This window comes from Neofelis nebulosa, chromosome 2 (genome assembly GCF_028018385.1).
Source record: "Neofelis nebulosa isolate mNeoNeb1 chromosome 2, mNeoNeb1.pri, whole genome shotgun sequence".
Taxonomy (NCBI): domain Eukaryota; kingdom Metazoa; phylum Chordata; class Mammalia; order Carnivora; family Felidae; genus Neofelis; species Neofelis nebulosa.
The window spans coordinates 170881973-170898415 of NC_080783.1; the positions used below are offsets into that span (position 1 = coordinate 170881973).

General features: G+C 36.4%; 1 protein-coding gene across 12 annotated transcripts in view; it reads left to right on the top strand.

Annotated features, from left to right (window-relative positions):
• DOCK7 (dedicator of cytokinesis 7) overlaps window positions 1–16443 on the top strand; it is a 233067-nt gene that overhangs the window by 44085 nt on the left and 172539 nt on the right. For all 12 annotated transcript variants that reach the window (XM_058717167.1, XM_058717161.1, XM_058717162.1 and 9 more), the window contains exons 8-9: window positions 7899–7965; window positions 9358–9507. In XM_058717167.1, the coding sequence (XP_058573150.1) occupies window positions 7899–7965; window positions 9358–9507 (217 nt within the window). The remainder of the gene's footprint in view (window positions 1–7898; window positions 7966–9357; window positions 9508–16443) is intronic.

Sequence of the window (16443 nt, forward strand, 5' to 3'; positions counted from 1 at the left end):
CCCTTAAAGACTTGATTATACAAGCCTACATGGTAGGCTTTGTGGGTGTTTTGAAGATTCTGAGTTTCTATATTTTTCTTTATGTAAAAAAGTTAAATGACTTTTGATCTAACGTCATCGAAGTGATAATGTCCTGAATTTATATTCTTCACAAAGTGCTTTATTTTATTTTAATTTCTCTATTTTAACTCATCTTGTCTTCAGTGTAATTCTATAAGGTATATATTATTTTCTTCATTTTACAAATGAGGAAATCAAGATTCAAAAGCATTAGCACAAGTGGACTGACTGGCATGCTCACTGTTTTGCACCCAGTAACTGAAAAAAAAAACCAAAACACCTCGATGCTGTTTTCATTGTATCATGTTAATATTATGGTTAATTACCAGTTCTGACTTAAGAAAAAGGAAGTTTTAATACATAGAACTTTCTAAAAGGAGCAACTCATAGGGACAGACCACTTCCGTGTCTGGATAACTTAGGCAGTTTTCTTCCTTTGAAAGCTAAGGCATTATGTATTTAGTTAGATTTATCTAGAAAGTTGTTAGAGCTTTAGTGCATTGAGTCTTTTGAAGATCATATTCTTTTTTTGTTTTTTTATTTGCTTTTTTTGACAGCTTTCTTATGATATAATTTAAATATAAAATTCACCCTTTTCAAGTCAGTGTTTTATTTGTTTTTATTTATTTAAAAAATTTTAATTCCAATATAGTTAACATACAGTATTATATTATCTTCTGGTGTACAATATAGTGATTCAGCAGTTTTGTATATTATTTATTGCTCATCATGATAAGTGTACAGTTAACCCCTTCTCCTATTTCACCCATCCTCCTTCCCTACCCACCTCCACTCTGGTAACTAACTATCTGTTTGTCCTCTGTAGTTAACAGTTTGGTTTCTGGTTTTTTGTTTGTTTTTGTTTTTTTTTAAATTCCACATATGAGTGAAATCATATGGATTTTCTCTTTCACTGATTGAATTATTTCACTTAGCATTATATTCTCTCTGTTCCTTTCTTCTCTTGCTCACTTCTTTCATGATTTGCTTGCTTTCTTTAGTGATATACTTGGATCCCTAGCTCTTTATTTTTTGCATATCTGTTACTGGGTTTTGATTTGTGGTTACAATTAAGTTTGTGTATACATCTTATGACTAAGCAGTCTATATTAAGTTGCTTGAGTTTGAACCCATTCTTTACCACCCCCCCACCTATGTTTATAAAAGGTATCCTACTTTACATCTTTTTATTTTGTGGATCCTTGACTGAGTTTTACAGATATATTTAATTTTGCTGCTTTTGTGCTTCCTACTTTTCCTATTCCTGCTTATGGTCTTTCCTCTCAAAGAATCCCCTTTAAAATTTCTTGTAAGGCTGGTTTAGTGGTCATGAATTCCTTTAACTGTTATTTATCTGGGAACCTCTTTACTCTCATTCTGTTCTAATGATAGCTGGATAAAGTATTCTTGGCTGCAGGTTTTTTTCTTTCAGCACTTTGAATATATCTTGCCATTCCCTTTGGCTTGCAAAGTTTCTGCTGAACAATCAGCTGGTAGCCTTATGGAGTTTTCCTAGTATGTATGTAACTTTTCTTTTCTTTTGCTGCTTTTAAAATTCTCTGCTTTATCGCTGCTTTTTGCCATTTTAATTACAATGCGTCTTGGTGTGGACCTCCTTGGGTTGATTTTGTTGGGGGCTCTCTGTGCTTCCTCAATCTGGATTTCTGTTTCCTTCCCCAGATTTGGGAAGTTTTCAGCTATTATTTTTTCAAATAAATTTTCTGCCCCTGTTCCTTTCTCTTCTTCTGGGATTCCTGTAATGCAAATGTTATTATGCTGGATGGTGCTGCTGAGTTCCTTAAGTCTGTCTTCATTTTTTATTATTTTGTTTCCCTCTCTCCTCTTCAGCTTGATTGCTTTCCATTTCTCAGTCCTCTGATCCTCTAATCCAGGTCACTAATCCTTTCCTCTGTTTCCTCTAGTCTCCTATTTATTCCATCTAGTGTCTTTTTAATTTTAGTTACTGAGTTCTTCATCTCTGATTGGTTCTTTGTATGTTTTCTATCTCTTTGTTATGGGTCTCACTGAGGTCCTCCACTTTTTCTCAAGTTCTGTGAGTATCTTTATGACCATTCCTTTAACTTCTCTGTCAGGCATATGACTTATTTCAGTTTCGTTTAGCTCTCTTTTGTCCTATATCTTTCATTTGTGACAAATTCCTCTGTCTCCTCATTTTGTCTAACTCTATGTGTCTGTTTCTGTGTGTTAGGAAAGTTGGCTATGTCTCCTGCTCTTTCAAGTAGTGGCCTTAAGAAGAGGTCTTGTAATGCCCTGCAGTGTAGTGTCCCCTGTTCACCAGATCCTGGGTGATTGAGGAGGTCTCCTATGTGTCATTCAGGTGTCTGTCAGGGCTAAGCTGCTTTTGCCTTTAGTTTGTCATCTGTGATGGTTCTCTTTGCCTCTTGTGGACAGGATTTTGTCCCTTTGTTGTTAGTGGGTGAATCTAAGGTCACCTTGGGCTTAAGTTGAGTCAGACCAGGTATTTGCCAGAAATGTAGCAGCACCAAACTGCCGGACACCTTCCATGTTGTCTCCTGAGAAGCTTTTGTTGGTGGACAAGGCCTGCAGTCAGACCAGCTGTCTGCCCCCAGCCCCCTGCTGGGGCCACAGGGGGACTGGTATGTTTGGTTATTTTTCTCTCTTCCCAGGGTAGGAGTCGCTTTATAGTAGTGTTGGCTCCTATCAGGGCTGCTTGCACACTGTCAAGCTTGTGGCACCGCTTTGGATGGGTTCTGCCAAGGGATATTGCTGGGGGCAGGTCTGCAGCAGAATGCAGAGGCATGGTGTGCTCTTAGCAGTTTAGGTGCAGGTGTTGGCAGTATGCTGGTTCCTGCAGATACTTAGGTTGGGGCATCAGGGAGGGAAAAGGCACCCACCAGCTCCTTTGCTCCTAGAGAAGTCTCTCAATGATCCCTGCCCCTCCAGCAATGTTCTGAGATTAGTAAACAAATCTTCCTCCTGAATACACCAGGAATTTTTCAAGGTGATACTTCTGTGCTGTAAAATCTGAGGGACTGTTTGTTGTGCTGTCTCATTAAGAGTGGGAACTCAGTTTCATTTTGCCCTCCTGGCTGATTTTTAAAATTCGAGGTGTTTAGCCTCACTGTAAGAACTCACAAAATTTGGCCTCTCTGATTTAAAAAAAAAATTTATTTATTTTTGGGACAGAGAGAGACAGAGCATGAACGGGGGAGGGGCAGAGAGAGAGGGAGACACAGAATCGGAAACAGGCTCCAGGCTCCGAGCCATCAGCCCAGAGCCTGACGCGGGGCTCGAACTCACGGACCGCGAGATCGTGACCTGGCTGAAGTCGGACGCTTAACCGACTGCGCCACCCAGGCGCCCCAAAAAAAAAATTTAAAAAAAAATTTTATTTTGAGAGAGAGAGAGAGAGAGAGAGAGAGAGAGAGAGAGAGAGAATGAGCAGGGGAGGGGCAGAGAGAGAAGGAGACACAGAATCTGAAGCAGGCTCCAGGCTCTGAGCTGTCAGCATAGAGCCTGACACAGGGTTCGAACTCACGAACCATGAGATAACCTGAGCTAAAGTCGGATGCTTAACTGACTGAGCCACCCAGGCACCCCTGGCCTCTCTGATTTTCAAAGTCACATGTTATTAGTCTGCCCCCTCTGGGTTCCCTGTGCCGGGGTGCTTAGTGAGAGTCTCATTTTGTTTCTGCATTTACTGTTTCCTTCCCTCCTGTGGATGGTCCTGTGGGTTCATTTAGCTCCTCACCTGCTCTTCCTCCTTCCTTTGATGTGGCCTCTTCTCTACATTTAGCTGTGGAGAGTCTGTTCTGCCAGTCTTTGGGTTGGGTTATTTACACTTATGTGGGTGTTATCTATGGGAAGAGGTGAGCTTAGGGTCTTCCTATTCCACCATCTTCCGTGGAAGTCTAACATCAGTGGTTTTTAGTAAATTCAGAGTTGTACAACTATTGCTGTGACTAATTCTTGAACATATTCATCACCCCAGAGAGAAACTTCATACCTGTATTAGTTTGTTCCAACTACCATAATAAAATACCATAGACTGGGTAGCTTAAACAACAGAAATTTATTTTCTCACAGTGCTGGAGAGTGGAAGTTGAAGTTCAAGGTGTTGGTAGGATTGGTTTCTGATGAGACTTCTTTTCCTGGCTTGTAGATGGCCATCTTCTTCTTGTTCCCCGATATGACCTTTTCTTTGTTCCTGCATGAAGAGAGAAAGTTCTCTGGTGTTTCTTTTTCTTTTTATAAAGACACCAGTCTTTTTGGCTTATGGTCTCACCCTAATTTTGTCAGTAATGTGTTTTGGTAGGCCTTGGAGTGATTAAAAATTGCTTTTTTGGAGCGCCGGTGTGGCTCAGTCGGTTAAGCACCTGACTCTTGATTTTGGTTCAGGTCCTGATCTTGCAACTTGTGAGATCAAGTCCTATGTCGGGCTCTCCACTGACAGCGCAGAGCCTGCTTGGGATTCTCTCTCTCCCGCTGTCTTTACCCCTCTCCTGCTCTCTCAAAAGAAATAAGTATTTTAAGAAATTGCCTTTTTAAAAAGTGTTTTTTGAATTCTCAAAATTTCAAATAAATGAGCACTTAACAGTGGGGAAAAAAGCAACCTTTTTTGCAGCTTGGTGCACTTGCATTGAGTATCTGGTGCTCAAATAGTATTTCTTGACAAACTCAAACACGTGTATGTTTGGTTGCCTGGGAGTAGCATAGTATGCGTTTTTTAAGTTTTCATACCGAATGTATGAGAGGTATACATTTAAAAACAGAAAAGAAAAAAAAATACAACCATGGCAGTCCCTTTGTATAATGGAAGAGCCTTTTGAAACATTAAAGAAAAAAATGAAATGATGTATCTCATTTAAAATATTCTTGTCATGCATTAGTAGCTTTTCTTAATGTGAAGCACACTCGTTGTTTCAAGACTTTTAACCTTTGTTCATCATACTAACAATAGGGATCTTTAAATACTGTCCAAGAATATCATAGAGAAAGTTATTATGCATGAATTTTATGGTGCTAAATTACAAAATAGGATACTCATTTTCTGAATAAGCAGTTAACATTTCTCTTATCTTTGATCCATTTTTGCTTATTTTTATCTGAATCTAAAATTTATATGAAAATGCAAAGGGCTGAAAGGAGGCAGGGAAGTTTTGAAGCAGTTTACAAAACAAAATAGGTATTAATACTTAGTATAAAGCTACAGTAAGCTAATTACCTAAGACAGAAGCTAATGAAGACAATATAGCACTGACATACAATTAGAAAATTAGTCCAATGGACTAGGGCTAAAAAATAGACCTATGTGTGTATTTTTGATTTACAATTACAGTGGCACTACAGTAGCCCCCCTCTTCTCCATGTATTCAGTTACCAGTGGTCAACTGCTGTCCAGGCGCAGATGATGATCCTTCTGACTTATCAGAAGATCAGTAATAGCTTAACTCTATGTCACAATGTCTGTGTTATTTACCTCAGTTGATTTCATACGTAGATATTTTATCAGGTCATATCATTGTAAGGAAAAGGAGGATTAATATAATACAGTAAAGTATTTTGAGAGAGAGAGAGAGAGAGACTGCATTCACATATCTTTTATTAAAGTATGTTGTTATAGTTGTTCTGTTTTGTCATTAGTTATTGTTGTTAATCTCTTACTGTGCCTAAAGTATAAATTAAACTTTATCACAGGTAGCGTATGCATTGGAAAAAACATTGTATATATGGGTTTCAGTACTGTCTACAAGGTTTCAGGCATCCATGGGAGGTGTTAGAACATATTTTTTGCAGATAAGGGGAGACAACTATATAGATAGTTGGGAAAGGTAATCTTTTCAATAAATTGGCAGGACAGTTGGATATCTGTGTCTCTCTGTTTCTCTATCTTTCTCTGTCATACAGAGGGAGAAGATGTTTTCAATACATTCACTTGACAAAGCATCTGTATACAGAATGCATAAAGAAGTATAAATAGATGAGGAAAATGCCAAACAAAAAATAGAAACATGGTCCAAAAGAGGGTGTCTGTGTGGTCATAAATAGATGAAGATGCATATTAAAAGTCCAGTGTGATAACAGATACCCACTGAAGTTGCAGAATCAGAAAGAGTGACAGTAACAAGTGTTAGAGAGTTTGTACAGTGGGCTTTGTAGAGGTTGAACCATGTAGACAGTATCACCAAAATTTCTATTCTTTTGGCTTCTGGGTTGGGTTCTGCTAAGAGAGACATCAGCAGAAGTCAGAGGATGGAAGAGAGTGAAATCAGTGGTATTTACTTATATCCTTTTACTCATTCCCTGCTAGGTCATGTTGATTGGTTGCCTTCTCCTCCAAAGGCCAGTGTTTCTGTGAAAGCCCCTTGTATACCTATTCTTTCTCAGTTTTGGTTTACCACTTCTAAGGTCTCCTTTAGGTCAAGGATTGGTAATGACTCCCTGCTATTGTTGTCTCCAGAGAATTGTACTCTCTCTAGTTGTTTTCCTAAATCTTATCGGAATCTTTGTGAATCCCCCTTCATTCAACTCAACCAAATGCGACTGTGTGTTATCTCCTGTAAAGACTTTGATACTCTCATGACAAAAAAAAAAAATGAACAATGTAGAACAGGGTTTTTATAACCTTGGCACTATTGACATTTTTGTCTGGATAATTCTTTGTTGTCAGAGGCTCTCCTGTACAATGCAGAATGTTTAGCCACAGCCCTGGCCTCTCTACTCACTAAATATCAGTAATATTCCTGCAGTAATGATAACTTAAAATGCTTCCAGACATTTCCAAATGTCCTATTGGGGGAAAAATCATCCTTTATTGAGAATCACTGCTCTAGAGTTTTAGTTAACCTCATGTTACATATTATTCCCTTTTTTTAAATATTTTTAATTAATTCATTTATTTTGAGAGAGAGAGAGCTAGAGTGTGCAGTTGTGGGGGAGGGACAGAAAGAGGTAGAGAGAGAATCCCAAACAGGCTCCATGCTCAGTGTGGAGCCCAACATGGGGTTTGACCTCACAACTGTGAGATCATGACCTGAGTTGAAATGAAGAGTTGGGTATTTGACTGAGTACCCAGGTACCCCACATATTATTTTATTCAGCAAATAGTTACTAAGTGTTTACCGTATGTAAGCCAAGTTCTTGGAAATGAAATTAGACATCTTGATTTAAGCATACAGTTATAAAATACATTTTTACATATTCATATAGTGAAAATTTGTATTTGAGCATTAACAAGCATGGCTAGATTAATATTTATGACAGGGAAATATACCCATAAAATATGAAGTTGAGAAAGCAGACTACTAAATATACAGTGACACACTTCATTTAAAAAAAAATCCATTTGGGGCACCTGGGTGGTCCAGTCGGTCAGGCGTCCGACTTCAGCTCGGGTCATGTTCTCACGGCTTGTGGGTTTAAGCCCTGAGCCACGTGTTGGGTTCTGTGCTGACAGCTCAGAGCCTGGAGCCTGCTTTGGATTCTGTGTCTCCCTCTCTCTCTCTGCTCCTTTCCCACTCACACTCTGTCTCTTTCTCTCAAAAGTAAATAAATGTTAAAAAATAAATCCATTTACCAAGTGCAATTATACATAGACAAAAGTCTAGATGGATAGGCACTGAAACTGTTAATTTTGGTTCTCTCCATGTGGTGGAATTTTGTATGCTCCTGTTTTGCTCTGAAATTTTTAATGTGTTTTCTTAGTTTTTCACATTGAATATATGAAATTACCTAATGGAAGTAGTGGTTGATTTAGACTGAAAGATATACTTGCAAAAGTGTTTCAGAAGGAGGGGTAGCATAGATGGTATAGCACAGATGTAGAAATGTTGAACTAATTGCTTTTTTTCTTAAAGGTTTGAGATTGAAATTGAACCTATTTTTGCAAGTTTGGCTTTATATGATGTCAAGGAAAAGAAAAAGGTAAGATTATATGATTTGAACATAGTCTTTTGTCACATTCCTAGGTTTCAGAAACTTGTTTTCAAGTTGTTTTATAAGTAATAATTTTTTGAGAATTGTTAAACATGATTATTTATTTATTTATTTTTATTAAAGTTTATCGAGAGAGAGAGAGAGAGAGAGAGAGAGAGAATGAGCAGAGGAGAGGCAGAGGGAAAGGGAGAGAGAGAGAATCCCAAGTAGGCTCTGTGCTGACAACAGAAAGCCCAACTTGGGGCTTGAACTCATGAACTCTGAGATCATAACCTGAGCTAAAACCAAGAGCCAGATGCTTAACTTACTACCCATACAGTTGCCCCTAAATATGGGTCTTTTCAAAAGAAAGTAGAAATTTAATTTATTAAGACTTGTTAAACATATTTTCTTACTATAAAATAGTTCAGTTGATACCCAGTTTTTATTTAATGGAAAGAATTCCAAAAGCAAATAGCAGAAGCAACTTTCTTTAAAATTAAGGAAAAGTTAATACAAGAAAAGCATTTTAGGCAAATAACGTATAAAGGATTAGAATCATTATAAAGTTTTGTTGATGTGATTTAAAAATTCACACTAGCTAAAAAGATCATTTATATATGCTTGAAGTCTTTTATCTTAAATACTGCTTTAGTTTTACCATTGTATCTTTATTATACTTAGGAGTCTTTCAGAGGGCTATCTCATGCAGCATTTTTAAAATAATGTTTATTTTTTGAGAGGGAAAGAGAGAGAGAGAAAGAAAGAGGGCACAAATAGCGTAGGGGCAGAGAGAGAGGGACTCAGAGAATCTGAAGGAGACTCTGTGCTGTCAGTGCAAAGCCTGAGGTGGGGCTTCAAGCCATGAACTGTGAGATCATGATCTGAGCCAAAATTGGATGCTCAAGTGACCAAGCCACCCAGGAGCCCCTCATACAGGATTTCTTAATATTCTAAGCTTAATGTGTGGTAGAAACTAACTACTTTCAGTGACTTCTACTGTCAACATATTATAGATTTCTGCTGTGGAACTCTGCCCCAGCAACTTGTATTTGCTAAATCAAATTTGCTAAAATATTATTTGTATAATTCTTTTAATTCTCAATTTGAGGTAATTCATCTCAATAATTTCTTTGTGTACTTTATTACAGGTTACATTTCTAATCAAAAGAGCTTGGGATAGAGTTCTTTAGAATATATTTCTTGTATATTTCTCAGATAGTTTTGTATATTTCTTTTTGCTTTTATTTAGACATATAAAGATTGGTCAATGAAATCTATGATATACAGTATGTTAGTGTAATGTTATAATATCTAATATTTTAAGACTGAGTATGCTTGATATTTGCAAAATGTACAGATTTTAAAATTTAATATGTGAATTTTTTTTTTTTTTTTTAGATTTCAGAAAACTTTTATTTTGACCTTAATTCTGAGCAGATGAAAGGATTATTACGTCCCCATGTACCACCTGCTGCCATTACCACTTTGGCAAGATCAGCTATTTTTTCTATCACTTATCCTTCCCAAGATGTTTTTCTTGTAATAAAGGTAAGAGTAATGTTAAATAAATTAGTTTGTTTGTGTAGTGTCTGTATATTTGTCTCCCTATTAATATCACAAGGTTTTTAAGGGTAAGGATTTTATCTTCATGTATTTTTTTTGTCTTAAAACTTCTTAACACAATACTGGATGTAGACTGTAGTCTACCTAAAAAAAACTACCTAAGTTTTTTTTTTTTTTTTTTTTGAGTGGGAACTCTATTAGGGTTCTCCAGAGAAACAGATCAGTAGGCTGGAAATACACACACATGTATGTACACACATACAGGTAGAGATTGACTGATTTTAAGGAATTGGCTTGTGTGATTGTGGGGGCTGGCAAATTTGAAATGTGTAGGGCAGGTTGGCAGGCTGGAATTCAGTTAAGAGTTGGTATTGTAGTCTTGAGTCTGAATTGGGCAGCAGACTGGAGACTCAGGTAGGGTTTCTGTGTTGCAGTCTTGAAAATTACTTCTTTGGGAAATTTCCATCTTTGGTCTCAAGGCCTTCACCTGATTGGATGAGGCACACTCACATTGTGGAGAGGGTAGTCTGCCTTACTCTACTGATTTAAATGCTGATCACCTCTAAAAAATACCTTTACAGCAACATCTAGGTAGGTTTGATCAAATAACTGGGCATTATAGCCTACCCAAGTTGGCATATAAAATTAAGTATCATAGGAGCTTTATTATGATGTTATCACTCAGTTTCTAAATTATGTAAATACTAATATCTAAATCATTGAGGTCACGGAACATTATGTATTGACTGTCCTCCAATTAAGAATAAGGATTACAAACATAGGGAAGAATAAAAAACGAGGCCAACTGTAAAACAGACTCTTAACTATAGAGAACATACTAAGGGTTGCTGGAGGGGAGTTGGACTGAGGGATGGGTTAAATGGGTGACAGGTATTAAGAAGGGCAGTTACTGTGATAAGCACGGGGTGTTTTATATAAGTGGCGAATCTCTAAATTCCACTCCTGAAGCTAATATTATCCTATGTATTAAGTGACTGACATTTAAATTAAAAATTTGAAATAAACAAAGCAAAATAAACACAAAAACTGAATAAGGATTATGAATTCTAAAATCTGAATATTATGAAGCTGCTTACCTAAGTTGAGGAATAATTTACTATAACTTGACCTTGACTTGAAAGAAGCTTAAAATATATTCATTAATCATTTTATCTTTATTTATATAAAATTATAAAAGGTAATGAATTTTACAATAAGGTTATAAAGTGGATTGTCACGGAATGAATCCTGTTTACCCACAGGAATAATGTCCTAATTTGTCGACACATTCCCATTGAATTCAGCTTAAAATAGATCTTAGCTACAATGAATCCTACAAGCACAGATTTAGCAGCAGTGGTCTTCAGAAACTCAGAATAAAGTTCTAAATATTAATACAGTTGAGAAATACTGTATATACACTACCTTTACATGGGAAAATAGTACATTTTCATAAAAATAGAACATATTTAAGGAAACGAGATGAAAAGATACAGCTGATGGTTCGAATATTGACTGCATGAAAATGAGATTATTTAGTGACAAGATTTGGTTGAGAGTGAACAGTTCAGATAGGATTAAGGATAAGAAACATTGTAAATGTTCAATATGAGTAAATAGGGAGATAAATCAATGTACATTCATATGATGGGATACTATGGCAAATAAAACCACTATTTGGAAGAAATTTTTTTTTTTAATGTTTATTTATTTTTGAGACAGAGAGAGACAGAGCATAAACGGGGGAGGGTCAGAGAGAGGGAGACACAGAATCTGAAACAGGCTCTAGGCTCTGAGCTGTCAGCACAGAGCCCGACGCGGGGCTCGAACTCACGGACCGCGAGATCATGACCTGAGCCGAAGTCGGCCGCTTAACTGACTGAGCCACCCAGGCGCCCCTGGAAGAAATTTTAATGATATAGAAACGCATGTGTGATATAATACTCAGTGAAAAATAAGTCTGGCACAAAACTCTCTATGGAATGATTTCAATTGTGTAGAATATATATGTACATAAAAATATGTATATACATAGAAAATGACTTCCCTGTAATTTCAAAAAAATGAACAAGTTAAAATATTATTAAAAATTTAAAAGAGGGGCGCCTGGGTGGCTTGGTCGGTTGAGCGTCTGACTTCGGCTCAGGTCACGATCTTGCGGTGGGTGGGTTTGAGCCCCGCGTCAGGCTCTGTGCTGACAGCTCAGAGCCTGGAGCCTGTTTTGGATTCTGTGTCTCTCTCTCTCTGTGACCCTCCCCCGTTCATGCTCTGTCTCTCTCTGTCTCAAAAATAAATAAACGTTAAAAAAAAAAATTTTAAAAAAAATTTAAAGGAGATGTATTTAGGAGGTTTTGCTAAATCACTTTGGTGCAGCAGGATGTTTTTGTTTCTTGAGAGGAAAAATGCCATTGATCTGTGTATTGGTGAGCTACTGCTATTCAAGAACAGAAAGAGAAAATCCCAGTGGCATGCAACAACAAACATTTGTTTAGATCATGCATCCAAGTTGTCTGGTGGTCAGTTGATGTAGGTTGTACTCTCCTCGAGGTGGCTGTGCTCCTGAAACCGTCTTTTGGTTGGTTGGGGCTCATTTGATTCAGCTGGAGCTGTACTTCTTTGTGTATTGCTTTTCTAGCAGGCTAGCTTGGTTTATTCTCATGGTAACTGCAGAAATGCCAAAGAGCAGACCCCCCTGCACAGGCACTTTTCAAGCCCTTGGTTGCATCACACAGGCTAACATTGTATTGGCCAAGACAACTCATATGACAGAACACAAAAGCAAGAAGTTAGGATATATACTTGGCGTCTTTATTCAGAGGAATTCCAGTGTCAGGGAGCAGTGAGGGGGGTAAAGGAAGGGTGAAGAATTGGGGCTATTAAGTGCAATCTATCACTGTCTGAGATACGGGAATTCTGGCTCAGCCAGGATTAGGTCTTCCTTGCTCATTTTTGTGTCCTGTTTATTAGCATACTTTCTGGTAAATAGGTGAAGGGGTAATATCATTGTGTTTGGATTATTGTTTATGGAAGACTGACATTTTAGAGAACAAAAACAAAGCTCTTTGAAAGAAACCCACAAATAGATGAAGAAAAACGTGGGTTACAATAAGGTAATGATAACAAAATAAGCTTAATTTAATTTAATTTTTTATTGAGGTGTGACATAATTACAGAAAATACACAAAAGTCATAAATACATGATTTAATGAATTATCTCCAAATAAATGCATTATGTTACCACCCACCCATGTTAAGAAACAAAACGTTACTAGAATCCCAGAAACTGCGCATGTACCATTCACCGCTCCTTTTTTTTTTCCCTCAAAATTTTTGCTTGTTTTTGAACACTATGTTAATAGGATCCAACATTATATATATTTTGTGACTTGCTACATGATTGTGTGATTATACTGCTGTATGCAACAGTTTTAAGTTCATTTACATTGCTGGAACTCCTGGGTGGCTCAGTTGGTTAAGCGTCCGACTTTGGCTCAGGTAATGATCTCAAAGTTCATGGGTTTGAACCCCATGTCAGGCTCTGTGCTGACAGCTCGGAGCCTGCAGCCTGCTTCAGATTCTGTGTCTCCTTCTGTCTCTCTGTCCCTCTGTCTGCTCATGCTCTGTCTCTTTCTCTCAGAAATAAATAAACATTAAAAGATAATAAAAATAAAATTCTTTACATTGTTGTTTAGTATTGTATGAATATATCATAATTCATTTTACTGATGATAGACATTTTGGTTAATTTAATTTCGTGGTTTTTATCAGAAATTCTGTAAATATTTGCATTCCATGAGGATAGACATATGCATACATTTGTATTTAGTTTATTCTTGGGAGTAGAATTGCTAAGTCACAGAATATTTGTATGTCAGATTTGGTAGATGTTATCAAATAAATGTTTTCAGTCTCTGTGACAGTTGCATTCCCACCAGCAGTGAATAAGAGTTTCAGCTAGTCATACTTGATATTTATCAGTTTTTTTAAAAATTGAAGTATAAAATATGTACAATGAGATATTTACAAATCTGGAGTAAACAGCTTGGTGAATTCTTCCATGTGTATTTGCCTGTGTAATCACTCTTGAGCTCAAGTCATAGAATATTTCCATTGCGTTATTACTCTGGAGGGTTCTTGTGTTTCTCTTTCTAGTGACTACCCCTGCCCTTCTAGATAACTAGTATTCTAACTTCTGTCACCATTGTTAGCTTTTCTTCTTCTTGAAGTTCATATGAAAGGAAGCATAACAATGAGTCTTCTGTGCCTGGCTTCTTTCACTCAATATAATGGCTGTGAGAGTCCTCCATAGGAGGAGAGCCACCCAGGTGCCCCTAGAGCCTTTTTTGGTTCCACTGGTCTATTTGTCTTTTCTTGGTACCACTACTATACTGTTTTCATTATTGTAGCTTTATAATAAGTGGTGTATTTTTTTTCCAGCTTGACTTTTTACATTTTTGTGTAAATTTTTACTTGTCAGTCTCTTCAACCCCTCAGTATAGGCATGCTCTCTCTTTCTCTCAAGAAATAATGTACTGAGATGTCGACTGGCGTTGCATTAAATATATAGATCAATTTGAGAAAGTTGACATCTTTAAACTATTGTTTTTCAGTCAATGAACATGATATATTCCTTCATGTTTTTAGGTCTTTTCCTCTCATATATTCTTGGTGATTTGATATTTTTGATTATATTATAAATGGTATCACTTAACATTTTTCATTTTAAATTATAATACAAAATTTCGTTTGTCACTGGTATATAGAAATTGTTTTCTTTGTAAGCTTTGTTTACAATTAGCAGTATGCACAGGGTGTCCATCTTTATTAATTTTTACATACTTATGTACATCTAGATCAAGATGTACAATATTAGCAAATGGCCTTCTTTGTGCCCTTTCCTACTATACTGACTTTTACCATATCTTGGCCTCTTTTGAAACTTCATAGGAAAGGAATCATATAGTATAAATTCTTGTCTCTGGTATTCTAAAGAATTATGTTAAGATTCATCTAGGCTTTTTGTGTGTAGCAGTAGTTGTTTTTTATCCTATATAATATTCTGTTATATGAATATATCACTGTTTTTCCATTCTCATTGTTGGACATTGGGTTTATTTCTACAACCGGTTTCCCTACATGGATATTCCAATTTTTACTCTTTTCAACAGTTTTTGAGAATATCAGCTGCTCCATTTCCTTCTTAACACTTGCTATCATTGGATTTTATTGTATTTGACATTTAAATTTTATTAATTTTGTTTTATATTCTGGTTTGTATTTTATTTCTGATATGTTTGTCATGTTATATCAATTTTTTTAAGAGTTTATTTTTAAGTAATATCCACATCCACTATGGGGCTTGAACACACAACCCCAGGTCCAAGAGTTCCATGCTCCACTGACCTAGGCAGTCAAGCGCCCCTCAATTTTAGTCTATATTCTGTGATGACTAAGAATGTTGAGTGATTTATTGGCTGTTTGGATATTCTGTTTTATGAAGTACTTATTCAAATAGCTCATTTTTAACTTGTTTGTAAGTGATTTTTAATATAAAAAACATGAATTTTAAGTGTATGTAGGATACATATGTTTCAAGTGAAAAAATATATACACTTGTGTAATCCTATCCATTTTATTGGATTATTTTTATTTTATTTTATTTGTAAGAGTTTTTTGTCCTCCACTTGCTAATTTGAAGTATCAGCTTTATATGTGCTAAATTCCTTCAAGGAATTATCACAATTCCTACAAATCAGGTATGCTTGATTTGGTTTCTGGACTTTCACCCTATTTTATTTACGTTTCTTTTCTTTTTGAAAATATTAAGTTATATAGGGTTAACGTGAGACATTAAATTAGAAGTAGAGAAAAAAATTAGAAGTAGAAACTGTTGTATTGGTCACTCAATACTGTTTTGTGAGGTTTTTTTACTTTTTTTTTTTTTTTTTTTTTTTTTTAGTGTTTACTTACCTATGTTGAGAGAGAATGTGTGCAAAAGCAGGGCAGGGGCAGAGACAGAGAAAGAATCCCAAGTAGGCTCCACACTGTCAGTGCAGAGCCTGAAGTAGGGTTTGATCTCACAAACTGTGAGATCATGACTTAAGCCGAAATCAAGAGTTGGACACTCAACCAATTGAGCAATTTTAAAAAAATTGTTAATTCTGTACATTGATATTATATTAGATGACATTTTCTCCTCTTATCAGATTTTGCCAACCACCAGTTTGCTCTCTTTCTATGAAATTTGACCTCATATACTTCATATGAATGGAATCATATGGTATTTGGTTTTTGTTTTTGTGTGTGACTGGCTTATTTTACTTAGTATAATGTCTTCAAGGTTCATCAAGGTTGTAGCTTGTTTTAGGATTTCTCCCTTTTAAAGGCTGAATAATACTCCATTGTATAATATTTAATATATATATATATGTTTGTCCACTCATCTCTTTTTTTTCAGTTTGTCATAACCTATTTACCTAACTTTATTTTTTATTATTTTTTTAAATATGAAATTTATTGTCAAATTGGTTTCCATACAACACCCAGTGCTCATCCCAACAAGTGCCGTCCTCAGTGCCCATCACCCACTTTCCCTTCCCTCCCACCCCCCATCAACCCTCAGTTTATTATCAGTATTTAAGAGTCTCTTATGGTTTGCCTCCTTCTCTCTCTGTAACTCCCCACCCCCCTTTTCCTCCGCCCTGGTCTTCTGTTGAGTTTCTCAGGATCCACATATGAATGAAAACATATGGTATCTGTCTTTCGCTGTATTACCTATTTCACTTAGCATAACACTCTCCAGTTCCATCCACGTTGCTACAAAAGGCCAGATTTCACTCTCATTGCCAAGTAGCATTCCATTGTGTATATAAACCAGAACTTCTTTATCCATCCATCAGTTAATGGACATTTAGGCTCTTT